Source organism: Silurus aristotelis, assembly GCF_946808225.1.
Source record: "Silurus aristotelis genome assembly, chromosome: 26".
NCBI lineage: Eukaryota > Metazoa > Chordata > Actinopteri > Siluriformes > Siluridae > Silurus > Silurus aristotelis.
Window position 1 is genome coordinate 6,957,871 of NC_139599.1, and position 27,534 is coordinate 6,985,404.

The following is a 27,534-nucleotide window of genomic DNA, read 5'->3' on the forward strand; positions in this document are numbered from 1 at the left end:
GTACGCGGCATACGTTGTAAACAAACGAGCGTGGCGCGCGTGCGTGTGTCGATGGGGCTGTTTGGAGTTTGCTTTCTCCAGAGCTGGTATTTGACTGACGCTCGTCAATCGCGTAATAATCAAAATAGCAGAAATTAGCAGGAAGATTAGCGAGTTGCTGGATATTTAAAATGAAATAATACAGCAATCATCATTAATATGTATTAATTTGAAACGTTTATACGTGTGTGTGTGTGTGTGTGTGTTTATATATGCAGCATATTATTTTGCAACGTTGCAACATTTTGCAGGGCTCAGTTGTGAAAACGTTTGTTTATACTCCCATCTAGTGGCGACAGTGATGATTTAAACCTTTTCTTCTTCTTTTTTCGGCTTCTCCCATTAGAGGTCGCCACAGCGAATCAGTCGTCTCCATAACCCCTGTCCTCTACATCTGCCTCTTTCAAACCAACTACCTGCATGTCTTCCCTCACCACAACCATAAACCTCCTCCTTGGCCTTCCTCTTTTCCTCCTTCCTGCCGGGTCCATCCTGAGCATTCTTCTACCAATATACCTTATGTCCCTCCTCTTCTACCAATATACCCAATGTCCAAATCTCAATTGTGCCTCCCGCACTTTGTCTCCAAAACGTCCTACATGCACGGTCCCTCTAATAAACTTGTTTCTAATCCTGTCCATCGTTGTCACTTCCAATGAAAATCTCAGCATCTTCAGGTCTGCTACCTCCAGCTCCACCTCCTGTCTTTTAGTCAATGCCACTGTCTCTAAACCATACAACATCGCAGGTTTCACCACAGTCCTATAAACTTTCCCTTTCACTCTTGCAGATACTCTTCTATCACAAATCACTCCTGCCACTCTTCTCCACCCACTCCACCCTGCCTGCACTCTTTTCTTTACTTCTCTAACACATTCGCTATTACTTTGCACTGTTGACCCCAGGTACTTAAACTCCTCCACCTTCACCACCTCTTCTCCCTGCAACCGCACCAGTCCAGTTCCCTCCCTCTCATTTACACACATGTACTCTGTCCTACTCCTACTGACTTTCATTCCCCTTCTCTCCAGCATAACTCCAGCTCTCCAGGCTCTTCTCAACCTGATCCCTACTCTCACCACAAACAACAATATCATCCACAAACATCATAGTCCACAGAGATTCCTGTCTGACCTTGTCTGTCAACCTGTCCATCACCACTGTAAACAGTAAAGGGCTCAGAGTCGATCCTTGATGCAATTCCACCTCCACCTTAAAACAGTCTGTCGTTTCTACTGCACACTTCACTGCTGTCACACTGTCCTCATACATGTCCTGCACAAACACACAATGCAACTCCTTCTGATCTTCTCTATACTTCTCCATCAACATTCTCAAAGCAAATAAGGCATCTGTGGTGCTCTTCCTTGGCATGAAACTGTTGGTCACAGATGGTCACCTCTTCTCTCAGCCTGGCTTCCACTACTCTTTCACATAACTTTATGGTGTGAACATTAAGTTTTCATTGTTTCCCTTATTCAATCTTTATGAATAAATAAATAAATAAATAAATAAATAAATAAATAAATAAATAAATAAATAGAAAATACAGACTCTGTGGTCTACTTAACTAATGCGGTTATTTTTCAGTTAATTTTACTTCAAACTAGAAAGTTAAATGTATTGTACAATAAGAAACAATCCAATTTATTGTACAATAGAGTTCAATGCTAACAGCTATTAAGTGACCTCTAATGAAAAACATAAAGCTGTTAATTCCTTTTCAAAAAAATTTCCAAATGGCATATGTCTTTTATTTTCCTTTTCTGGCATGGTTTGGGCATCTCTGACCAAGCTCAGATTAATTCGAAAAATAGAACTCAACAAATATTAAGCACATTAGTCAAATATGTACATACATCATATTAATACAAATACATCATATTAATACAACTTGTGAAAGCTTTCGATTCCTAACGTTCTACTCTCAGGAGACAAACCAAAAAAAAAAGCACTTATATTTGAAGTCCCGTGATCAAATCTACGATAATTCACTACTTAATAAATCTGCAGAACACATTGTGACACATCACAGAGCCCACTTTGAGAGTCACTCAGTTAATCAGGTTTCCACATGATTAATACAGTAAGTAATATAAACTACACAGTGCTGAATTTATACTTTCAACTGGACACAAATGAACGCTTAGAGTAAAACACAGTATGTTTCAAACAAATGCGTTCAACTTGAGAATCTTTTTTAAGCATCAGTAAGATTTGTGGTGGAGATCCTGTTTCTGTATTTATGCATTCTGCCGTAATTTCAGCATTTTAATAAGTCCTCATTAATAGAAAAATGAAAGACAGAATAAGTTTTAACAGAAAACTACAAAACTCTCTTGGTAGTATTGCAAAATGCATGTATGAAATTGTTTTAGTGCTGGAAAGAAACCACTGGTGTGACTGGAACTGAGTAAATATTAGCTTTCCTGATAACAGAAAACAAAGCACAGGGAATACCTAGAAACCTAATACAGCATTTCACTATAAAACTCAAGACTATAGACCGCTTTATAGAGTACTGGTTCTATTAGTCTGATTCTCAAGACTAATTAACAGAATTGGCTTCAAACTTTACACTTCAGTCGGAGAAAATGAACACAAAAATTGAAAGACTACAGTCAAGAATTGTACAGTGTAATGTAACCACATTTTGTTCTTTGTAAAGATATGTAAACACATTTTTGTATAGAAAAATATCACGCATTTGGCAACCCAGATTAAGTGACTGTTACCACCCTACACTTTAATAATTTTTATCATCAGTATATCCCAGTATTCATAATTTTTTCTTACATTTAGTATTCAATCCTCTTCTAATTTGCCAGTGAACAAATAATCATTTATAGTTACTTTTAATGTTGTGGAACTTCCATAGAAAATGTAGGTTCTGAAGGAATCACTGAGGGAATGTTTTTACTTCCTCACCAGCCTCTCTCTCTCTCTCTCTCTCTCTCTCTCTCTCTCTCTCTTTTTTTTTTTTCTTTAAGAAACAAGAAAGTTGTGTGTTCTATAAGGGGAAAATCCTGCTGACTGTTCAAAGTACTGATACTTTACACCACAAACAACTATAAATTTTAAATAGACATTCACTTACAGAAAACTTTACCATATAAAATGTTTTTGTTTCTTACATAATTGCACGTTATTTTATACATGGTGGATGTTTTGCATAATGTAATAATGTGTTATCTTTTTGAAAAACATATAGTTTTATTTATTTATAAATTGTAAAATTTTATATCAATAATAATAATAATAATAATAATAATAATAATAATAATAATCCTTTAATAAACCTCTGATTTGAACTACTGCACTGGCTGTTATAGAAATAAACACTTTGTGACTTGATCACAGTTGCTAATAAGTACAATTTTCTAGATGCCCAGTTTTCATTAGTTTGTTTTGTGATTGACAGGTGCAGCAGCCAATCGTTGTTCAGGGAGGCGTCAGTGGAATTTCAAACTTCAGGAAAACGGAAAGAAGGGGAAAAAGTTTCCGACGCGCCGGTAACAATCTGTCAGTCAGTTGTAGCCTTCCGTCGGCGAGTGGAGCTGCTGCTGGGTGGGGATGCATGAGCGAGAGTTTCCATTGTGCTCGTAGGGTTTTATTTAAATATACAATTCACAAAAGCCTAATCGACATGTTTGGTGCGGCGTTGGTTGGTCAGGTTTCTCACTGTTAGTGAATCTGTTCGGTTCAGTCTTTCAAACTAGAACCTGCTTCACCTGACGCCTTTTTTTCTTCAAATCCAAATGGCGGGTGTGACACTTCAGGTAGGAATCATTAACCTGATTTGTGTGTGTGTGTGTGTGTGTGTGTGTGTGTGTGTGTGTGTGTGTGTGTGTGTGTGTGTGTGTGTGTGTGTGTGTGTGTGTGTGTGTGTGTGTGTGTGTGTGTGTTCATATAAGTATTAACGTTGACTAGCATGCTGGGCTGAGTTTGTTTACCAAGTTTATATTAATCTCAGGGTCAAACTCTAATACACTATATTTCCATTATTACATTGATGAATAATAAATCTAGAAGTTAGACAAATATTATGATTTCATTTTGACGAGTATTTCTTCCTTTATTAGAAATAATCAGTTAAAGCAAATCTGAACTCAGTTGTAATCTTGAATTTTTTTCAATTTGTTTTTTGGACATAATATTATATCGATTGAATATCATAGAATATTTTTTTCTTTGGCCCAGGATTGGACCTGGAACCTGGACTGAATTTATTACAGTTTATATATTTATAAATATGGAAAAAATGAAGAGCGGTAATGGGAAATGGATTAAACCTTTTTTTTCCCAGTCATTTTGGTTGGATTTATGAGGACTTGGTGCACACACAGTGAATGTGATCATATGATTATGATACACTGTTTTATATCAAACACTGTCCTTCTTTTTATGCTGACTGTATTCTTACAGTAGTCATTTCATGGCTTGTTGTATTTATCATATACTAGTCATTATTAAGAGCTTCTGAGTTTCAGGTTCAGCAGGTTTAACCAGCACTGGCTTCCTCTTGTGCAGCTTGTTCTTGCTTTCTAACCTTCTCCCTTGAGTCAAATGGACTCCATGTTCAACCTGGGCTTTGTTTATTTGTTCTATTAACCGTCTATCTCTTAGTGTTTAAACGCATTAAAGCAATAATTTATTATTAAAAAAAATCCAATCACTCTCATTATTGCTATTTCATCTGTTGTGGTTTGAGAAATGGTTAAAATAACTCAATTCATTAATTAAATCAGGTTTATTATTTTTTTATGACATTCACCTTATTAGTATACATTATGGTTTCTTGGGCACCTTTAATACACTTCGGTTATGTCTAGCGTACAAACGTCAGTGTGTTCTTACAGTAACTGAGTGTAGTGAAGCATTGCATGGATTCCAAACCATGTCTTTGGGGAACACTGTGTATTCTGTACTATAGTAATGTTCAGTAATATGAAAATGGTTATAAATGATCTCACACTACGTTGTCATTGAGTGATATTGCTGATAGTCTTTTGCAAAATTGACTAATTGCGTTACAAGTCTATCAACCTGCTTTTCAGCTGTTCAACAAATGCTTATCTTCGTTAAGTTCTCGTTCACTATGTGTGAAGTCCACAGACTTATTATGCACCAAAAAGCGAACTGTGAACTGCGAATCTGTGACTGCACTAAGATTACTTGACTTAGAACTCTAGCACAAAAAGCGTATTCAGCATGTCTGAAATATTCAGTGTCAACGATTTTGCTTTGTAACACCATTTTATAGGGTGGCTGCTTGCGGGGTTTGCCAGAGGGTGACTTGCTTGACCCAGTGTTCCAGCAGCGACTAGAAGATGCCCGTGCCCTGCTCAGGCAAGAGATACAACGAGAGCTGAAGATTAAGGAGGCAGCAGAGCGGCTGCGGCGTGCCGTCACCAACAAAAAGAGTGCAGCTGATGTGGAGGGTCAATTACGTGCTTCCACTCGCAAACTGGAGCAGCTTCACTGGGAGCTTCAGGAGCTGAATGCACGAGCTATGGCTACAGAGAGAGAGACCCCCGCAGGTGAGATGATGAGTATGATATTGCATTTTTTAAAGACTTAAAGGAGGAGCCAGTGTTGCAAATAACCAACCTTCATTTTCGAAGGACAGTTCAAGCACAGTGTGCTGGTACCGGTTTTTAAGAATAAGGGAAATGTGCAGACCTGCAGTAGCTACAGGGGAATAAAGTTGATCAGTCAAACCATTAAGTTATGGGAAAGAGTAGTGGAAGCCAGGCTGAGAGAAGAGGTGACCATCTGTGAGCAACAGTATGGTTTCATGCTGAGGAAGAGCACCACAGACCCATTATTTGCTTTGAGAATGTTGATGGAGAAGTATAGAGAAGGTCAGAAGGAGTTGCATTGTGTGTTTGTGGATTTAGAGAAAGTGTACAACAGAGTGCCAAGAGAGGAGTTGTGGTACTGTATGAGGAAGTCATGTGTGTCAGAGAAGTATGTGAGGGTGGTGCAGGACATGTATGAGGACAGTGTGACAGCAGGTGGAGTTGGGATTGCATCAAGGATTGACTCTGAGCCCTTTCCTGTTTACAGTGGTGATGGACAGGTTGACGGACGAGGTCAGGAATCTCTGTAGACTATGATTTTTGTGGATGATATTTCTGCTGAGAGTAGGGATCAGGTTGAGAAGAGCCTGGAGATGTGGAGGTATGCGGTGGAGCGAAGGGGAATGAAAGTCAGTAGGAGTAAAATTGAGTGTGACTTTACCGAATTGTTTCCTGGTGTTATACAATTAGCTGGAATATTTCTGGTTGACATACTGAGCCTATTTATTAAACACCACCACTTGAGGTATCGGAATAAATATCAAACAGTCAGTGCTGAATACTGGTTAGTGACCCAATTTCTCTGCTTGAAACTTCATCTGTCTCAGAACCAACCAAATGATTGAGCTTGTACTTTTTTAATGTCTGTCCTATTGTTGTTGTTGTTTAAATGACTTATTAGTACCCACCCCATGGATAACAAAAGCAATACTCCTTTATTGCATTTATAATTCAGGGGCTGTTTTGAATAAAAAGTTATATTGATCTAATCAAATTGTTGGTGTTGCTTAGGGGTTTAGTCATTATTAATTTTACGATTACTTGAGAATAGCATTCCTTGGCTGTTCCCCCCTCCCAGATACTGCAATTTCTCCAGACCCATGCCACTGGGAGGACTCCACATCTCCTCTGGGCAGTCGCATTCGCACCCTAAAGAAGCAGCTCAACATGGAGCTGAAGGTGAAGCAAGGAGCTGAGAACATTATCCAGATGTATGCCAGCTGTTCAGTAAAGGTGAGGAGCTCCTGCAGCTCTCCTGTTGAAACCATTCAGCAGCACATACTCATTCTTTAGATTATTAACTCTGGGCTGGTGTTAGACATTTGTATATTTTAGTATGTTCATTTTTTCTGATTTGATAGATGTATTTTATGGTCCCAATGGTCCTGGGCCTCGGAAGTTTGACTTGGAGTTTTGAAATCTGAAGAAAATTTGTAAGCAATAAAATGCCATAAATTTCAGGGGGGAAAATCAATTTGTGTTCTACATTTGGCTGTGGTAGAAAATTGTCTTAATAAAGGGTGATGGCTACAATAAGGTTTTCATAGGTTACCATGGCAACAAAAGTTTATTCTACCATTTTAAATAAGATTGTGGCTGTGGCAACTATTTTTGGACCACCGTTTTTTCAATTTCTATTCAACACAGTTTTATATTTTAAATCTTTGTAAAAAAAAAATGTTTTGTTGTAATCACCCACAATGAATTGCATTGTTGGTTTTTTTTTGTTTGTTTTTTTTGCTCCTTTTTGGGAAAAGCACTTTGCATGCAAATATAAGCATTCTGTTCATTTACCATAACTGGCTGGACCAGGCCTGAAAGTTTTGGCCTTGTTCCTGAAAACCTACTGCTTCAAATTTTGATTGCTGTAAGTCTCCTCCTACTCTATTTCTTAAAAGGTTTTCTACATACCCTCCTTTAAACTGATGACCTCTAGTACACCAGAGATTGTGCTTTGCCATTCCTGACTCCCTTTTTTCCTGCTGTTGCTACTGCTGCCTTCTTAGTACTAAATGTCCCAGCAGGCTCTGATTTATGCCTCCACTGCCATCCTGGAAGCATGCAGCACTGAGTTCTGAGCCTCTGTCTCTCTTTCTTTCTTACACACGCACACCTTTAACACGTAGCTCCTGTCCTGGGCCTGGCGACAGCATCGGGCCATGTGACTCCGAACCAACCAATGCTGTAGCTCTCGAGTGTGAGCTAGCCAAGCTGAAGAGAACAGCAGTAGCACCAGCATACTGCTTTATAACTCCAGAGAAGAGAGTGAGAGGGGTGGGAGTGAGAAGAGAAGAAGTGAGGGACATCGCTTAATAGAACAGGCAGTTTGAATGAGGAAGGGAGGGAGGGAGGAATAGAAAGAGAGGCAGTAAGATGCAAGGACACTAAACAATAAGAAGAAGGTGAGGGATGGCTTTTAAAGCAGTGATGTCGGATAAGATGAGAACTTAGCACCTTGGCTCCAGGCACAAATAAGCCCAACAGCATGATTGGGTTCGACTAGGGGTGATAGAAGGACCCCACCAGCAGAAGACAACATCTGATGGGGAGAGTGAAGGAAAAAGGAGATGCCATTCAGCAGTCTCAAAGTCCACCAAAGATGACTGATGAGCTGTTAAACTGCCTAGAAAGGGGGAGAGCGCTATGGACGGTAGTGGTGTTTTGTATTTTTTTATGCAGTGTTTACATGCCTGTCAGTTTGGACCTGCTTTATTTATTTATTTATTTATGTATTTATGTATTTATGTATTTATGTATTTATTTACATTACAAATGTAAAAAAAAATTTGTTGAACTTTTCACCAAAATTTAGATGTTCTTGTATATTTTTGTATTATTTTGTGTCTATTCTGACCACCAGACAAATGTTTTACCTCCTGCATGAAATACAATTGCAATCTCTTCCATTCCATTCATTCCAGAAATGCACGTAAAATTGCTGAAAAGGCACCGAAGGACATGCACCATCCGTCTCATATTCCAAAACATAGCTTTATTTGCTCGAGGCTTTGGATTACAGCAAATGAAGGCACCGTCCCGAGCTAAAAAGACGAATGTTGCATTCGTTGTTTGATCATTGTTTACATTGGCTTTGCCTAAAGCTGCATTGTGTAATAGTTCAAACACTGCCCTCTATATATAATGCATTCCAAACAGTGCATGCGTGTCATTTGAGCTGGGATTTTCACATTATTTGTTCACTTTAAATTGGTTTTGTCTGCAAATTGCCCTTTCTGACCTTCCTCATTTCGTTTCATTATGTTATCAAAATGTGTCTATTGTTAATTATCATGGCTAATAAAACTTTGCTGTCAGAGTTGTTAGTAACACATGTGGTTGGGTTTTCTAGATACCTGGTTGTCTGTATGAATAGAATCGAATAGAATAAAATAGACTTTATTTGTCACATATACATTACAGCACAGTGAAATTTTGTTCTTCGCATATCCCAGCTTGCTTGGAAGCTTGGCTTGGTCAGCCATGATACAGTGCCCCTGGAGCACAGAGGGTTAAGAGCCTTGCTCAAGGGCCCAAGAGTGGCAGCTTGGCGATACCGGGGCTTAAACCCCCGACCATCCGATCAGTAATCCAGCGCCTTAACCACTGGAGCTACCACTCCCCCAACTGGAGCTACCCCCCCCCCCACTGGAGTTACAATAATAGAAAGTAATAGGAAGCTATAAAAGGTCACAGCAGAGCTACTGTTCTGTTTCTCATCATATTTCGGGAGAAAGCATCATTCTATGCTTTCTGATCTAATATTTTTTTCTCTCCTGTTTAGGCTTTCTTTTTGTACTTCTGCTTCTTCCTTCTCTCTCTTTCTTTCTCTCACCCCCTGTTTACTGATTGATCTTCGTCCATCTCCCTCTCCCTCTTTTACTTTCCTGTGGCTTTATCTTCCTTTTACTTACCTTCCATTCTCTCACTTCAGGACCGAAAGATGCTGTCCACAGCCCAGCAGATGCTGCAGGATAGTAGGACCAAAATCGAGCTGCTGCGCATGCAAATTGTTAAAGTGGCTCAGGCCAGAGATGGTGAACGAGAAGCCTCAGAAACAGTTGGTGAGCACAGACAGTCAAAAACGGTCCATTACTGTACAGGTTTATACTCTCAAAGTTTTTTTTTGCCCAATTTTAAATCAAAGACACATCTCACAAATTGTAAAAGAAATCTTTATACTGGTCAAAGTACTGATTTGCTCAGGTTATGAAATAATACATTATTATCAACAGCTTACCAAGTCTCAAGCAGCTATTTCTGTGTTTATGTTTACCCCATTTTCTGCATGAGCCTGCATCACGCTGCTCAGTCGTGTAAGCAGAACATAGTAATTTACTTTAATCACAGGTCTCCTCTGAGAGCATCTTTTATTGTATAATCTGACATGGTGAACACATGTTTCACACAGTCTGGTATGGAATTGAGACAAATATATATATTTTTTAGACTCGTTTTTGTAGACTCATTTAAAAAAAAAAAAAAAAAAAAGGAAGAGAAAACAACGGGCTTTGCATTTTCAGGGCGGCCTTCTGAGACCATCAGCCCCCTGGAGCTGAGGATGGAAGAGCTTCGGCATCACCTAAGGATCGAGGCTGCAGTGGCCGAAGGGGCCAAAAACGTAGTGAGGCAGCTTGGAGGCCGTCGCGTTCAAGACCGCCGTGCACTGGCTGAGGTTTGACCTCTTTAAAAAAATTGAAGGTCTTTTATTTGTTTGGCTAAGCAAATTTAAGGTTCCTGCATGCAGTTATGTTTACATATGCAGTTGGAATGCTGGGCACAAAAAGCTCTGTGTGGTTGTGTATTTATCACGTCCAGTATTCTGTACTCTGTTTATTTTTCTGTTTCACTTTATATAGTATTAGTATAGGTACGTAACATGATGTTTGTAGGACTTTGATTAAGAGCTACTTTTTATAATCCCCAGACATATTTACTTTCTAGAATTATTTGTCTTAGACGCATGACCTTGCAATCATCATCCACATCTTACTTCAGTTTTTATTATAGTTGATTCTGCCACATGCTAAATATTTTATCAATAAAATAATTGTATTACACAAATTGAAATGGGGGGGGGGACAGTCATGCGTCGTTCCAATATATTATAATTTAAATAATTGTGTAAATGTATTCCATTTATTTACATATGAATTTATAATTTATATAAGTGAGATTTTTTTTTTTTTTTTTTAGGGTAGGACTGTAATTTGCTTTTTTTATTTTCTGCCCAATTTATCTTTTTGGAGTCTCTAATGCATTGTCATTTAAAAATGTGTTCAGGCTCAAGCTAGTCTTCAGGAGTCCTCCCAGAAGCTGGATCTTCTGCGTCTGTCTCTGGAGCGGAGGCTCATGGAGCTACCTGCAGATCACCCCAAACGAGCTGACATTAAAGAGGAGCTGACTGTGGGGGCCTCGCCCATCCTGGGCCTGCAGAGAGACCGCCATCACTCCTCGTCTGCCTCCTCATCCTCGTTCTTTAAACCTGCCAGTCTTACAGGTATCGTTTTTTATCTTCACCAAGTTCTCGGCTTTACCTTTGATGAGCCTTCTCACCACAGACAGGCAACGTCACATGGTTAGAATAGAATAGAATAGCCTTTATTTGTCATATATACATTGGAATTGTTTTATTCGGTCAGAGTGCAGGGTCAGCCATGATACAGCGCCCCTAGAGCACAGAGGGTTAAGGGCCTTGCTCAAGGGCCCAAGAGTAGCAATGTGTCGATTTCACAGAAGCTCTTGTGTAATTAATTTCTAAACCATCTAAAAAATGTTACCGCATCACACAGTTATACAGAACGGTCACATCTGTACAAAGAAAGAGTTAAAGATTGCTCTTATTTGAGCATTATTGTTTGACTTTTGATTTCAGAATTATTTTTTATTTATATAAACACAAGCAATATCTTACAATTCATTGCAGATGCAGCAATGATTGACTTTGTGTGACTGCATTTGCTGAGCATGGTTTATGTGTGTTTGTGTAGGTCGGCTGGAAGTCAGATTAATGGGCTGTCAGGATCTGTTGGAATCCGTGCCAGGCCGCTGTCGCGTGGCCTGTGCTTCCTCCTCCCCTAGCAGCCCCTCAGAAGCCAAGTCCCTCAGAATGAGGACCGGCCTGTCTACACGTAGCACCAATGGCAAGATGACCAAAACCGACGAACTTTGCAGTAGGTCTCATTATCATACTGATAAAACCACTTCAAGGCATAACCAGATTTTAACCTGTTTGGGAACTTTGAAAGATCAGCTTTTGTAACTTAATGTTGTTTAAATCTGATTAATTTACTGTGGCCGTATTGAGTTGATTTTAGTGCATTTGTTGTTTGAAATGGGGAAAATGTAGTGTGTGTTTTCACCACAGCGGAAATCAGTGCAGTTTTGAAGGTGGATAATCGAATGGTTGGTCGCACACACTGGCGGCCTGTGGGCAAGGAAGCCTGGGACCAAAGCTTCACCATCGAACTGGAGAGGGTTTGTGAAACAAATGATGCATTTGATATTTATTTGCTTGTTTAGGGAATTGATGCATTGGACGTGAAGTCCGCCAGCTTTGTCTTAAATTCTGACCAGGAATTGTTTATTATTTGTTATTACCCTATGCATACCTATTGTCTTTTCTGTTTCATAATAGTAATTCGACCTAATAGTTCTAATCATTTTTGGAACAAAATAGAATGCAATTTTCAGGGAAGGAGAGACAAAATGCTCTTATATGCCTTTGAAGTCAGCAGTTTCCTCAAGTATTGATTTGTGTGCCGTAGATGAATCAGAAATGGTGTGTGTGTGTGTGTGTGTGTGTGTGTGTGTAATAATTTATATATATATGTGTGTGTGTGTGTGTGTGTGTGTGTGTGTGTGTGTGTGTGTGTGTGTGTGTGTGTGTGTGTGTGTGTGTGTGTGTGTGTGTATATATGTATATATATATATATATATATATATATATATATATACACACACACACACACACTGGAGATTAAAATTAGAGAACAATTTATAAACAATTGAACAATTCTAAAATAATGTCATCTTCACTGCTCAACAGTTGAAGGAGTTTTTGTCCTGTCTATACCATGCTACCAGAACACCTTTTCCACAAAATATCTAAGGCATTTAAAAAAAAAAAAAAACCCATTATTTTCCAGAAAACACACTGATCAAAATTAGAGAACACTTTCAGATACCTCACAGTTATTGGTGTTAATCTGGTACCTGGTACTAATTTCCTTGATTATCCGTCAACCCCTATTTAACTGGCAGCCTAACTTTCAGTTTCACTGACTCACTGATTGCAAGATGTTGGGCCGTTCTAAAGTGACTGAAAGCCTCCGGCAGCAGGTTGTCCAGATGAAGGCCAAAGGGATGACCCTATCAGCCATAGCAAGACAAGTTGGTTGTTCCAAATCTGTGATTTCAAGAATATTGAATCTTTACAACATCACAAACTCATTCAAGTCCGCCAAGAAGGCTGGTTGTCCATGAAAGACAAATACAAGAGAGGACAGGATACTGCGGAGGATCTCAATGGACAATCGTTTCCACACTGCAGCTGGAATTGCTCACCAGTTCAGCGCTGAACAGGGTAAGGATCTGTCTCTGTTTAATTTATTTGGGTCCGATTGGAAACATTATTTTCGGCGACAAACTGGAGAAAGACTGAATCCAAAGTGTGTAAAGAAGTCAGTGAAAAGTGGAGGAGGAAGTGTCATGGTTTGGGGCATGTTTTCTGCGGCAGGAGTTGGGCCTCTTATACAGATACATGGCAGAGTGAATGCAAATGTTTATCAGAACCTTCAACAACAACATATGGGTCCTTCCCTACGTTCATCACAAAATCAGCCCGCAGTGTTCATGCAGGACAACGCTCCATGTCACACAGCAAAACGGGTGAAGCAGTTCCTTGAAACTGAAAACATTGAAATAATGACATGGCCTGCCCAGAGTCCTGATCTCAACCCAATAGAGAACCTCTGGAAAATCCTTGGCGACAAAGTTATGCCCAGGAACCCAGTACAGTCACTGAACTGTGGAGGAGACTGGAAGAAGAGTGGACCAAAATCACACCAGAGCAGTGTAAGAGACTAGTGCTGTCCTGTGGCCACAGATGTGCTGAAGTCATTCAGAGCAGAGGCCTGTACACTTCCTACTAATTGCTGACTGTTGTAACTTTCAGACAATATTGTTGTAATCTTTTTCCATGCTACAGTCATTGTTGTTCTCTTATTTTGATCAGTGTGTTTTCTGCAAAATAATGTTTTAGTTTTTTAAATGCCTTAGTTATTTTGTGGAAAAGGTGTTCTGGTAGCATGGTATAGACACGACAAAAACTCCTTCCACTGTTGAGCAGTGAAGATGACATTATTTTAGAATTGTTCAATTGTTTATAAATTGTTCTCTAATTTTAATCTCGTGTGTGTGTGTGTGTGTGTGTGTGTGTGTGTGTGTGTGTGTGTGTGTGTGTGTGTGTGTGTGTGTGTGTGTGTGTGTATATATATGTATGTATATATATATATATATATACTGATTAGTCAACTCCTCATTTTAAGTTGCTTAGAACCACTGGCTTCCTCCAAGACGAACAAAACCAGCCAGTGCAACTTTTTGAACTGCTGCTCGTGGTGCGTCACAGGGCAGCAAAACACACTCAGATTAAAGTACCTAATTATCCTCTTCCTCACACACGCCTACGATTGGAGAGATTAATGCCAGCCCGCCCACCTGAAGCACAGGACCAATTTGTCTTGGATTTCCAACTATGAATGGCTGTGGCATCATCGACATTTGAACTTGTCTCTTCCCAGGGCTTGGGTTGAACATTTTTTTGTTAAGCCACTTAAGAGCATCCACAATGTCCAATTCAAATCCTACACCTACTCCCCTCCTGTATTCTAGATTTTAAGCAAAATGCACAATATTTGAAATTCTTTGGAATATTTGTTACAGGGACACCACTGAAATGAAAACTTGACTATTGATTATTTGTGATTGTGGTAGTTAACCGTGGTCCTGACCTCAATTATAGTAATTATTTTACATTATAGACTTTTAATATGATGTAATCTGTAACTAATATTCTGTCATCATCTCCATTTGCCCTCTTATATTAACACTAATATTAGCAACTTGCCCACTTTCAGTTTGGGGATCAAGGTCGGTTTCAGGCTGATTTAGTTGTGTCTATGATTAATGAAAACACATTGCAGAATGCAGTGGAATCTTGACAGTGATTCGTTTGACACCGTTTTTTCTTGTTTTCTGCAGAAGTTTAACGTTTATAAGTAATAACATATATATAAATATTGTATATTGTTATCTGATGTGTACATAATGCATTTAAATAACGATTGAATAATGACTGCAAAACAGTTTTATACCTACATTAATGGAATGTTAAAACCAAATAAAAGGTTAAATGTTCTTGTATGTCTCTGCTTTATTAGTCTCGTGAGCTGGAGATCGGTGTGTATTGGCGGGATTGGAGAGCTTTGTGTGCTGTAAAGTTCCTGCGCCTGGAAGACTTTCTGGACAACCAACGGCATGGCATGTGCCTTTACCTGGAACCACAAGGCACACTGTTCACTGAGGTGAAACTGAAGCAAACAATAGAGTAATGTTGTATGCTAGTATTGTGCATTGGGGTGGATAAGCCAGTATGCTGGGACATTGAGATTTTGTGTCCAGGATATTAGTTGCAAGTAGATTCACAGACCAGAAGAACTTATCAAATAACAGAACAAAGATTATTTGGAACCACTATACTTTAACTACGACACATGTTTCCAAGTCCCCTGATGCACAACACATCCACTGTAGTATAGACTGGTTTTCAGTAGAATAACTGCAGGTTTGTGAGCAAAACATTAATAATAATAATAATATTAATAATAAAGGAAAAAATATAAAATGCAGAATAAAGCAGCCCTGCAAGCTCCAAACACACAATAATCCATCAATTATTATTATTATTATTTTTATTTATTATTATTTTTTTTTACAAATACTTTATATTTTTTTACTTTACTTTATTGAGGTCACATCACATTAAGGAGAGGATAAGGTCTGTAACTACACAGCCTTCCTTTGCATGGAATGTGAACACTCCTTCACTTAATCTGTCTTATTGACCAAATAGTTTGCTCTATTCTTTTGTTATGTTATCTAACATATTTTAGCATGGTCAATTATGATTCCTTGCAAACAAAACATCGGCACTGGCAAACAAAACATGGGATCGGGTACAATGGAGCTTTTATTTGCCTGGTGTACAATCTAATTAATTAATTTATTTGTTCACAGTTAATATTGCTATGTGGCGAGCCATTTAGTTGTTAATTTCTTAAGTAAAGTAAAAGTAAAACCACACAGGCCAGCCTTCGCTCTCCACATGCATCAATGAACCTCAGCCGCCCATTACCCTGCCGCCGGTTTACCACTGTTTCTTCCTTGGAGCACTTTTGATAAATACTGACCACTGCAGAGACTCTGACCCAGTTGTCCAGCCATCACAATTTGGTCCTCGTTTAAATCCTTAAGCTTTCCCATTCTAACACATCAACTTTGAGGACAAAATTATTTTCACTTGCTGCCTGATAGATCCCACCCACTAACAGATGCCACAATAAAGTGATAATCAGTGCTATTCACTTGACCAGTCATAATGTTATAATGTCATAATGTTATCTCTGATTGGTGTGTGTGTGTTTTAACTATTTGTTGTTGAACTGCAGGTGCGATTCATCAACCCGGTCATTGAACGGCACCCAAAGCTACAGCGACAGAAGCGTATATTCCCCAAAGAGAAAGGTGTTTTTTTATTTTGTTTTTTACAATAAATAAAATGCTTATTAATACATGGTTCCATTGTTGCAGTAGCTGTAGACTTCCTGCTCTTTGTGAACATACATTTTGTTCTCATCTAAGAACAGGCACATGGGAAATTATTGTCTATAGTAATCCTAAGTATTGTACACACACACACACACACACACACACATACACACATATATATATATATATATATATATATATATATATATATATATATATATATATATATATATATATATATATATATATATATATATATATGTGTATTTCACTCCATACCACTTAATTATTAGACTATTTTAACAATACTTTATGTAAATTAACAGCAATTACAATGCTTAATTAAAAAAAATAAAGTACAGGTACAGTAAAGTATGCAGTAGAGAAGTACAGTATAATAATACATAATAAAAATAGTTTTAAAGCATTTTTTAGACAATTTTAATGAGATAAACCTTGATTAGAAATGTTAAAACTAGCGTTTTGAGCAGCTCGCGGTTGCTCACGAGCCGATCTGAATGAGAGTCGCCGGTCAGAATAAAAGTCGCGAGCATGCGAAGTCGCGAGCGCTGAGGCCGCGAGCTCCAAGGTTCCAACACTACTATGGGTATGTGTGTATGTATATATATGTATGTATGTAATATATATATATATATATATATATATATATATATATATATATATATATATATATATATATATATATATAATATATTACACAAACTGTCATGATGAAAAATGATGGATTTTACCTTTAAAACATTTCAACACATCCTTTACTTGATTAAGTATATAAGCATATAATATCTTTTATTTTCCTTTCAGGGAAAAACTTCTTACGGGCAGCACAGATGAACATGAACTTTGCCACGTGGGGTCGTCTGATGATGAGCGTCTTGCCACCATGCAGCAGCACTATTACTGCAATGAGCCCCCCTCTGGCCTCCACTGACTTGCCCTCGCCACCTCAACCACAAGAGCCTAATTTCATCTCCCCTCCGCCTGCAGACAAAAACTCCACATCAACCCCTCCTCCACCGGGGTAAAAATCCTGTTCTTACAGCTGTTTTACACATCGTCAACCTCCTGCTGTTGTACTGCCTAGTGTGTGAATACTGACTACATGTGACATTAGCTTGAATGCTGTCTGCTTTTAGAGACTCAGCAATCGTCAAACTGAACTTCAGCGAAGAGCGACCTCCCAAACCCCCACGTCTCTACCTGACAAAGACAGAGAGCCCGGTGTCCATGGTAAAATCACACTGGTATTAAGTATACTAAATATTGTAAGCGTTAAGGCTCAGACATGCCACCATTTTTTGATCTTCTGTCATGTTTGTATAGAAATTGAAAGGCAACCATGCTGAAGATTGTAGAGGCAGAGCTGTGCTGCAGCCCAATCCAAAGTAAGTCAGCTGTCATCAACATTTGTTCAACAGATCAAATATCCCTCTGTCTCTCACATTCACACTTTCTCTCTCACATTTTATTGCCATCCATTTTTTTTATATTTATTTTAAATGCTCTCCTTTATATACATCTCGACTTCTCAGGTCACACAATCTAATGGTCTGTCTCCTGTCACTATTTCAGGCAAACACATGAGCTGCAAATGGATGATTTCGTCTGTGTCTCTGTCCTTGGTAGAGGCCACTTTGGAAAAGTATATCCTCATGGCCTTCAGCTAAAGCTTTCAGAGTTGAACCTATTTTCAGGACTATTAGAAAAACTTTTTTTTCTGTCTGCTGTTCTAGGTGCTGCTAGCAGAGTATAAGAGCACAGGAAAGCTGTACGCCATCAAAGCTTTGAAGAAAGGGGACGTGGTCACGCGTGATGAAGTAGACAGGTGACTCAACCACGGTCTCTGTGGCGTTACAGTAATGTAACACATTAACAACCTAATAATACTACTGAGATACAAAGAAATATGCAAAGTAGAACTAGAAGATAATCAGGGAAGCTCTGTGGTTAAGATGTTGAACTTTAGATCAAAAGGTTGTGAGTTCAATACAAACCAGTCTTTGATGGTCAAACCATGCTTGACTATTTAGGGAACATGATCCAGAGCTGAGCTGGTAGTCAGTCGGTGGGTTTGTTTTTTGGAGGTAAGGATATATTTTAAGTCTCATTTGGGCAGCTCCAGGAAAGTCAGTGGAGGAAACGCATTGTGGGGGTGTAGGGAAAACTTGAGAAGATTAAGGGGGGAAAAAAGTAAATGAAGGCCCTATTAGTGGTGTTGTTAAACATTGTGATTTTCTGTGTCTTTTCTCTTATAGAACATGTTTTCATTAAATAGAAATTACATTTCTCTGTTTTAATAGATGTATTCATATATGCACTTTTTCCTTTTTATATATATATATATATATATATATATATATATATATATATATATATATATATATATATATATATATATATATATATATATAATATAATATAATATAATATAATATATAATATAATATAATATAATATTGTGGTATGTTTTCCCTCAGTCTGATGTGTGAGAAGAGGATTTTTGAGACCATTAATGCATCTAGTCACCCATTTCTTGTCAACCTCCATGGCTGCTTCCAGACAAGTGACCATGTGTGCTTTGTTATGGAGTACTCACCTGGAGGTGACCTGATGACCCACATACACAGCAACATCTTCACTGAACGCCAGGCCCGGTATCTATTTTACAAACGTGCTTAAATGCAGGCATGCGCACTCTTTTTTTTAATTTTTTTTTTATTATTTATTAATGTTGTTACAAACCTGTGCATCTCGCCTGAACAAGGACAAGAACAAGGACTGATGATTGTATCTGGTGTATCTGATTGTATCTGGTGTCTAAAGTTTGTGTTTTTCCCTGGAGTTGCAAGTCTAACAAAACAATCTTTATTTATATATGGTTTAAACCACATCCAGGTCTTTAGCGCGGTCATACAGACTCGTGTGATTTAGGAAACTATTGACATTTTGTATACATTTTCATTTATACTGTAGTAATTTTATAGCGGTGGCCATTTTGATCTCTTTGTTTGATTTTGAAACAATTTAACATTGTTATACTGCTTGCTCCCAAAGTGGATTTAACTCACATGGTTAAATATGGTCTATAGAGTATACTTATTATACTATTAGACTCTGTATATTAATAGTGGAGCATATGTTTCAACTTTAAAGTGGAAAACCACTGAAAACAAAGCACATTGAACTGATAATTCAAAATTGAAGAGGTGCTAATTTTCTCACCTTCTTCAGATGCGATCCTCTGAATCACAAAGCAAAATAAAAATAGACCTGTTATATCTGACTTGTTATATAAACTGATTTGAAGCTTCCTTTATGTTTTTGTCAGATTTTATGCTGCCTGTGTACTCCTGGGTCTAGAGTTTCTTCACCAGAACAAAATTGTTTACCGGTAAATATTCACTTTATGGTCTTGTTTTTATATTTATATCTAATTTATTTTCAACATTTTAATGGCTCTATTTAAACATAAGATTAACGCAGCACGCATTTATGTTTGACCATTTTTATGAAAAGATCATCTTCTCTCGGCTGCTCCCATTAGGGGTCGCCACAGCGGATCATCCGTCTCCATACCCCTCTGTCCTCTACATCTGCCTCTTTCAACCCAACTACCTGCATGTCTTCCCTCACCACATCCATAAACCTCCTCCTTGGCCTTCCTCTTTTCCTCCTTCCTGGTGGCTCCATTCTTAGTATTCTCCTACCAATGTACCCCATAAATAAATATAAAAGAGGCGAAATGAAATCGTTCAAGGATCTCCTTCCTTTATTAGTATTCTTTATATACAACAAAAAAAATTATAAACTCTAGCATAAAATAATTTTTTATCACTAAACATTTGATTAACAGATTCGCCAAGTCTCCGATCAAGCACTAAAATCCGCCATGATTCTTCTTCTTTATTGACAGTTCACATTCTTAAGTAGAGTATTCCCGCCTTCTACTGTGGATCAGAAACTCGTCTCTGGATAAGGGTGTCTGCTAAATGCCGCAAATGTATCCCTATTTCCCAGACCAAAAATCCGCCATGGTGCACACATCCGGCAATTAAAACCATCCGTGTGGAAACATAGCAAAAGTTCCATTTGGTGTCCTGAATTAAATAATTTAAAACACTGTAATTGCTTTAAAACATTTACAAGAATTTTTTGCATAAAGCATCCATATTTGTCCAAGACCGTGTTGATTAGAGAATTAAAAACATGTTAAGTATTAATTTAAGGTACATTTAGAACAGATAAAAATGTGTAATTACTTGCGATTAATTGTGCGCGTGTGTGTGTGTGTGTGTATATACAGTGAGGAAAATAAGTATTTGAACACACTGCTATTTTGCAAGTTCTCCCACTTAGAAATCATGGAGGGGTCTGAAATTGTCATCGTAGGTGCATGTCCACTGTGAGAGACATAATCTAAAAAAAAAAATCCAGAAATCACAATATATGATTTTTTAACTATTTATTTGTATGATACAGCTGCAAATAAGTATTTGAACACCTGAGAAAGTCAATGTTAATATTTGGTACAGGAGCAATTACAGAGGTCAAATGTTTCCTGTAGTTTTTCACCAGGTTTGCACACACTGCAGGAGGGATTTTGGCCCACTCCTCCACACAGATCTTCTCTAGATCTTCTCAGTCAGTTTTCTGCCCTGTCGCTGAGAAACACGGAGTTTGAGCTCCCTCCAAAAATTCTCTATTGGGTTTGGGTCTGTAGACTGGCTAGGCCACGCCAGAACCTTGATATGCTTCTTACAGAGCCACTCCTTGGTTATCCTGGCTGTGTGCTTCGGGTCATTGTCATGTTGGAAGACCCAGCCTCGACCCATCTTCAATGCTCTAACTGAGGGAAGGAGGTTGTTCCCCAAAATCTCTCAATACATGGCCCCGGTCATCCTCTCCTTAATACAGTGCAGTCGCCCTGTCCCATGTACAGAAAAACACCCCCAAAGCATGATGCTACCACCCCATGCTTCACAGTAGGGATGGTGTTCTTGGGTTGGTACTCATCATTCTTCTTCCTCCAAACACGTTTAGTGGAATTATGACCGAAAAGTTCTTTTTTGGTCTCATCTGACCACATGACTTTCTCCCATGACTCCTCTGGATCATCCAAATGGTCATTGGCAAACTTAAGACGTGCCTGGACATGTGCTGGTTTAAGCAGGGGAACCTTCCGTGCCATGCATGATTTCAAACCATGACGTCTTAGTGTATTACCAACAGTAACCTTGGAAATAGTGGTCCCAGTTCTTTTCAGGTCATTGACCAGCTTCTCCCGTGTAGTTCTGGGCTGATTTCTCACCTTCCTTAGGATCATTGAGACCCCACGAGGTGAGATCTTGCATGGAGCCCCAGTCCGAGGGAGATTTACAGTCATGTTTAGCTTCTTCCATTTTCTAATGATTGCTCCAACAGTGGACCTTTTTTCACCAAGCTGCTTGGCAATTTCCCCGTAGCCCTTTCCAGCCTTGCGGAGGTGTACAATTTTGTCTCTAGTGTCTTCGGACAGCTCTTTGGTCTTGGCCATGTTAGTAGTTGGATTCTTACTGATTGTATGGGGTGGACAGGTGTCTTTATGCAGCTAACGACCTCAAACAGGTGCATCTAATTTAGGATAATAAATGTAGTGGAGGTGGACATTTTAAAGGCAGACTAACAGGTCTTTGAGGGTCAGAATTCTAGCTGATAGACAGGTGTTCAAATACTTATTTGCAGCTGTATCATGCAAATAAATAGTTTAAAAATCATATATTGTGATTTCTGGATTTTTTTTTTTAGATTATGTCTCTCACAGTGGACATGCACCTACGATGACAATTTCAGACCCCTCCATGATTTCTAAGTGGGAGAACTTGCAAAATAGCAGGGTGTTCAAATACTTATTTTCCTCACTGTATATATACATATATACATTTTTTTTGTATGTGTTCTGTATGTATATATACAATACATTAATTTTTTTGTATATAATGTATTGTTACATTTTTCAACAGGGACCTAAAACTGGACAATCTTTTAATGGATGCTGATGGTTTTGTGAGAATAGCAGATTTTGGGCTTTGTAAAGAAGGTAATGCCACATCATCAAAGGATTGGATCCACCGCCCACCCCCACCCCACTCCGCTTTTTATAGCTATTTTGATTAACTAAAAATTCTTACTTTTAATAACATTTTTAAAAACTGATTACTGCTGGTATTTTAACTAATGTTTTTAACAAGGAATTGGGTGCGAGTGACTCAGTATGGCTCTTTTACACACATCAGGAATGGGACACGGTGACCGCACATCCACCTTCTGTGGAACTCCAGAATTCTTGGCCCCTGAGGTTTTGACAGACAGCAATTACACCCGCGCTGTGGACTGGTGGGGCCTTGGCGTACTCATCTATGAGATGCTAGTGGGAGAGGTCTGTTAAAGCCCAGCTTTCTTTTTACAAAAAAAATTATATTTAAATAAGAATATTATTTTTATGAATTCTAAATACCAACATTTTAATTCTGCCATCCAGTTACGTGCAGCTTTTAGATAAAAAACTTCGGTATAAGCTCATGGGAATGTTTGCCGCAGTTATTTAGGAACAGTGAACTTTGATAGCCTCTTGCCGCTTTTAGTGTTTTATCTCTGTTGGTAATGGAGCTAAAAAAAAAATTTAAAAAAAGCCTTTTTCTGCTTCCTCTTCCATTTCTCTACAAATCTGATCAGTGCTTAATCAAAAATGAGATCAACTGCAACAAAATGCAGTTAGGAAAGTAAAAGGCATTCGATTGGTCCAAAATATAGTTAAGCAAAAGCGTTGTTGTGTTGCTGTAATGTGTATGAATTTTATGAATATCTTTACCTCTTTATGGGTGTTGTGAACATTTTTACTAACACTTTGCAGGTGGTTGTTATAAAAAACAATTTCTACGAAAAATGAAGGGCATAATATATAAGAATTATTATTATTATTATTAAGTACCAGTAAATAAAATATGGCACACACTGCATTACTTGCCATTCCCTGAGAGGCTGGATATTAAAATGTTCTACTCAATAACACTTGCTTTGCGAGTTTAATTCTACAAAATGCAAAATTAAACCCGACACTAAAGTGAGTGAATTTCATATCGATTGTATTTTTGATCGCGAACAGCTTTGATGCGCCTTTTATTAGCGATTCCTCCGGCAGATATGCCGTCGCCTGCAGAGATAAAATATGGCACCTTTAAGGGAAATGAAATATGCTGGCAATAAAATGCCTAGTCACTATGTCACTGCCAAATAACATCACTATCTTACACACAATCATAATACCAGCTCTTTTTCTCAGTCTCCATTCCCAGGTGATGATGAAGAGGAAGTGTTTGACAGCATCGTGAACGATGAAGTGCGGTACCCCAGGTTTCTCTCCCCAGAGTCCGTCTCTATCATTCAGAAGGTGTGTGCAGCTCTATTTGCTTTTTTTTTTTTTTTCCCCCTCTCCATATCATCCTGATATGAACCTGAGGTGCTGTTGCAGCTCATTTTTAGAGTTGCAGAAGTTGATATGGAGAGATTTGATCAGACTGTTGTTCAGGTATCAAATTGAACATTGGAAATCTTGCCACATCTCACCATAATCCAACTTCTTTGCCTCTGCCTAATCTACTCTCTGCATACACACACACAATTTAGCAGTTGAGGATTAAGGGCCTTGCTCAAGGGCCCAGCAAAAGCCCACTTGGTGGTGCTGGGATTTGAAACTATGACCTTCCAATCCAGAGTCCAATGCCTTAACCACTGGGCTACAATATGTATATGGATCAGCGATGGACATTAATTAATTAAATGTAATTTGTTACTGTACTTTCTAAAGTGTTTCCATTTGGGGAGACTTTTACTTTAACTTCACTACATTTCAAAGTCGAATATCGTACTTTTTACTTGACTACATTTTGCTGAATCGGTCGTTCAGCAACACCCCCCCCCCCCCCCCCAATTTGGTTGTTTACAGTTAATTTTCAACTTGTTTTTAAGGTTATTTTTACCCTACCGCAATTACAAATCTGGGTCAGTTTCCAGAACACGTTGTCCTGCACATTTTAGTGTTTTCCCCTGTTTTAACACACCCACATCATCTCAGGAAAAACGCTACAATGTGACCAGACAAATTTATTTTATTCTTTTTTTTATATTGGCTGGCTGTTGTGCGATTTCCTGGGTGTTTGGTGTTTTTATTTTATAGAGGATCAATAAAATGTCAAGTCTCCCCAAATAATGTTTTGCTTTTTAGAGACCCGGCTAATATTTACTTTTATACTGCATTCAAAATGTTACTGCTCATGGCAGTCTGATGATGGCAATTTTAGTAATTTTTTTTTCGCTTTCAGTGAATGAATGATGTTATTGGCCTTTGCTTGTCTTTATCTCAGCTGCTCCAGAAAACCCCAGAAAAGCGTCTCGGTGCTGGAGAGCAGGATGCTAACGAGGTGAAAAGGCACAGGTTCTTTCAGGTGACTTTCCTGCACACTCGGTACACTCAGCTTTTTCCGAAAATTCGACCAGTATCAGATCATGTTAGTAGTTGTGTTGTAACTGCACAGGGAGTGGACTGGGCAGCCTTGCTAGCCAAGCGAGTGAAGCCTCCGTTCCTGCCAAGCATCAAAGCCCCGGGTGACGTGAGCAACTTTGACGAGGAGTTCACACGCCTGAAGCCGTTGCTTACCCCTCCGCACACACCCTGCGTCCTCACAGCCGAGCAGCAGGAGGTCTTCGCAGATTTTGACTTCTCCTCACTTCACTGACTGCCTGAGACTTGATGGACGAGCGCAACATCGAGGCTCCATCCCAATCCTGCCAAGCTCTTTCTTTTCTCTCTCTCTCTCTCTCGCTCTCTCTCTATCTATGCAGTAAAACCAAGTGAAGCTAATTCACTGTCACAAGGCTGTACTCATGTGCTTGAGCTACATCTGAGTTTCTTCTGATGAAGGAAAGTGTTGCAGGAAGTTGCTGTTCTGTCTGCAAAATGAAGGAGAACCTGTCATCACTGTGAGCCAAGCTTTTGTCCTGTTCTGCAACACATTGCTCCCGAGATTGTGTGTGTGTGTGTTTGCCTGCTATTAAAAGAAGATCCATGCCTCTACAAAGCACTGGTGTGCCTGCAGGTTTTCGTTCCAGCCAATTCAGAGCCACGCCTGATTACACATTTGACTATTAGGTGTGGATCGTTCTTGGTTGGTATGAAAAACCTGAACTCTAGAGCCCTAAAGTCACTACAGATTTGTTCAGATGAAGCCACCAGTCACTGCTTGTTACACTTATCCTTTCTTCAGATTTCTGCAGTGTAATTGGAGATTTTCGAGCTTAGAGATGTCTGGAGCTTTGATGCACCCCTGCACTGAAAATGAGAGGGGGGAAAAAAACAAAAACAAATGCTGATCATGTGTATTTATATGTATTTATTGTTTTTTTTACAACCAAAGGAAGCTGACCAAAAGCTTCATAAAGGTAAATCTAATCGAACCTCAGCTCTATCCCTTAGATCTTTAATGTATGTGAGATTACACCATTTTTCTGGTTACTTTTATTTAGTGACGTAGTGGGTAGTGTTTGACTCCTTACAGCTCCAGGGTCATGGAGGTAGGATTCTATGTGCACTGGCTATGCTGGAATGCCCTTTTTGGTGTTTCTGGGCTTAACTCCAGATCCACAGCAACCCTAAGCAAGACAATGCAGGTACTGAAGATGTATTAAATATTACTGATGCCTTACAACGGAAGTCTTAGGACAGTTGTTGAATCCTGAACATGTGTATTAAACCCGACAGTGAATTATACCAACTTAGAACTTCACAGCCACGTAAAGATTCTGACTGAAGTTTGTAGGAAAGAGTTTAATATTTCGCATGGATCTTTAGACAGAATTCAGCAACTGCTCGGAGACTTTTGAGCACATGGTGTGTGTTGTTTTCAGTGATGTCTCTCAAGTTACAGACGGCAGATGAAGTCTGTCATATTTCCGTTTCTGAACACATTAATTCAATTTAAAATATGCACAAACTGATAATCATGATGTTTAACAATGAATTTTTGTTTGTGTTGCATTGTTATCTCAACGGAATCCAAAGTAATCTATAAACTTTTCACATAAATGTGTAAACCCATTAGGTTTTCTATTTTGTACCTGTAGGCCAGTTAAGTCTAATAATCCATTTTCTTGGCATGTATCCGGTTTGTGTGTGTGTGGCTCTATTTCCAGGATCTAATGTCTGTCTGTCGGCTCTGAACCGAGCCTTTCGTCCTGCTGTACTCTAATCTGTATACCACCTGTAGTGTATTTGCGTATTTTTTGTTTTTTTGCTGTTAGACGCTATGATGCAGAGTTCTGAAGTAACGGTTTACAGCTGAACAGTGATACTGTGAGCAGAAACACTAAAGTATTTTAATGGGCTGTTCCCTTTATACAATGCCAAATGAAGGAAAAAAGAATCATAATGGAAGGGGATGAATGTATTTTCACAAATAAAATACAATATGACTACATTTGTTGTTTATTCAATACTGCCACTGCGACTCAGTACATCATTGCATTCACAAAACCGTCGCATAAGCAACTTTTTATTGAAGCCGATTGGAATTCAGCACAAATACTGAAACGAACGGTCAAGTGCAAATCGATTGGAAGTGACCGTAAAAAGGAGAATGAAGTTTTTATTGCTTGTTCCTTTTCAGGGTTTCAGATATCTTTATATTGCACAGAAGACATTTCTAATGGTTTGTTCTCTAAAGGAGCGACAGTACAGACTATTGCAACCGTTCAACAAACGCTATTACAAAATCGAATTAAAAACAAATCCGTGCACATGCTCTTTTTCTTTTTGACAGGTAGTAGGAAAAGAACAGGTGTGCTCGTGCTCTTATATATATATCATACAAAAATAATAGGCTTGTTTGTTTGATATGGTTTTATATATACCCTGTGTGACTTCTAGTGGGATCTTTATTAGCTGTTTTGTGGCATCATTAAATATGCTTGATTTTATGGTTTGGTTCCAGCAGATGTAGTTTCGTATGGCTGAAATTGAAGATGGTACCAGCTG

The 27,534-nt window shown here is 38.7% G+C and overlaps 1 protein-coding gene across 1 annotated transcript; it reads left to right on the forward strand.

Annotated features, from left to right (window-relative positions):
* Nucleotides 1–3,516: 3,516 nt before the first annotated feature.
* pkn3 (protein kinase N3) lies at nt 3,517–26,977 on the forward strand. Its single transcript, XM_083531816.1, has 22 exons — nt 3,517–3,818; nt 5,303–5,579; nt 6,700–6,854; nt 9,553–9,682; nt 10,142–10,293; nt 10,902–11,118; nt 11,609–11,791; nt 11,986–12,095; nt 15,062–15,205; nt 16,349–16,424; nt 17,274–17,490; nt 17,606–17,699; nt 17,793–17,854; nt 18,042–18,111; nt 18,203–18,294; nt 18,947–19,123; nt 19,798–19,860; nt 22,469–22,545; nt 22,742–22,884; nt 23,788–23,895; nt 24,869–24,949; nt 25,040–26,977. The coding sequence occupies exons 1-22, from the start codon at nt 3,798–3,800 to the stop codon at nt 25,238–25,240; spliced, it is 2,850 nt and encodes a 949-aa protein (XP_083387942.1). The 5' UTR covers nt 3,517–3,797; the 3' UTR covers nt 25,241–26,977.
* Nucleotides 26,978–27,534: the final 557 nt, after the last annotated feature.

Bases quoted from the DNA above. Each gene is read 5' to 3' on its own strand.
- pkn3 (XM_083531816.1), top strand. From the start codon at position 3,798: ATGGCGGGTGTGACACTTCAG. The intron at 15,206-16,348 runs GTGAAACTGAAG...GTTGAACTGCAG, and splicing joins AAGGCACACTGTTCACTGAG to GTGCGATTCATCAACCCGGT. The intron at 16,425-17,273 runs GTGTTTTTTTAT...TTTTCCTTTCAG, and splicing joins TATATTCCCCAAAGAGAAAG to GGAAAAACTTCTTACGGGCA.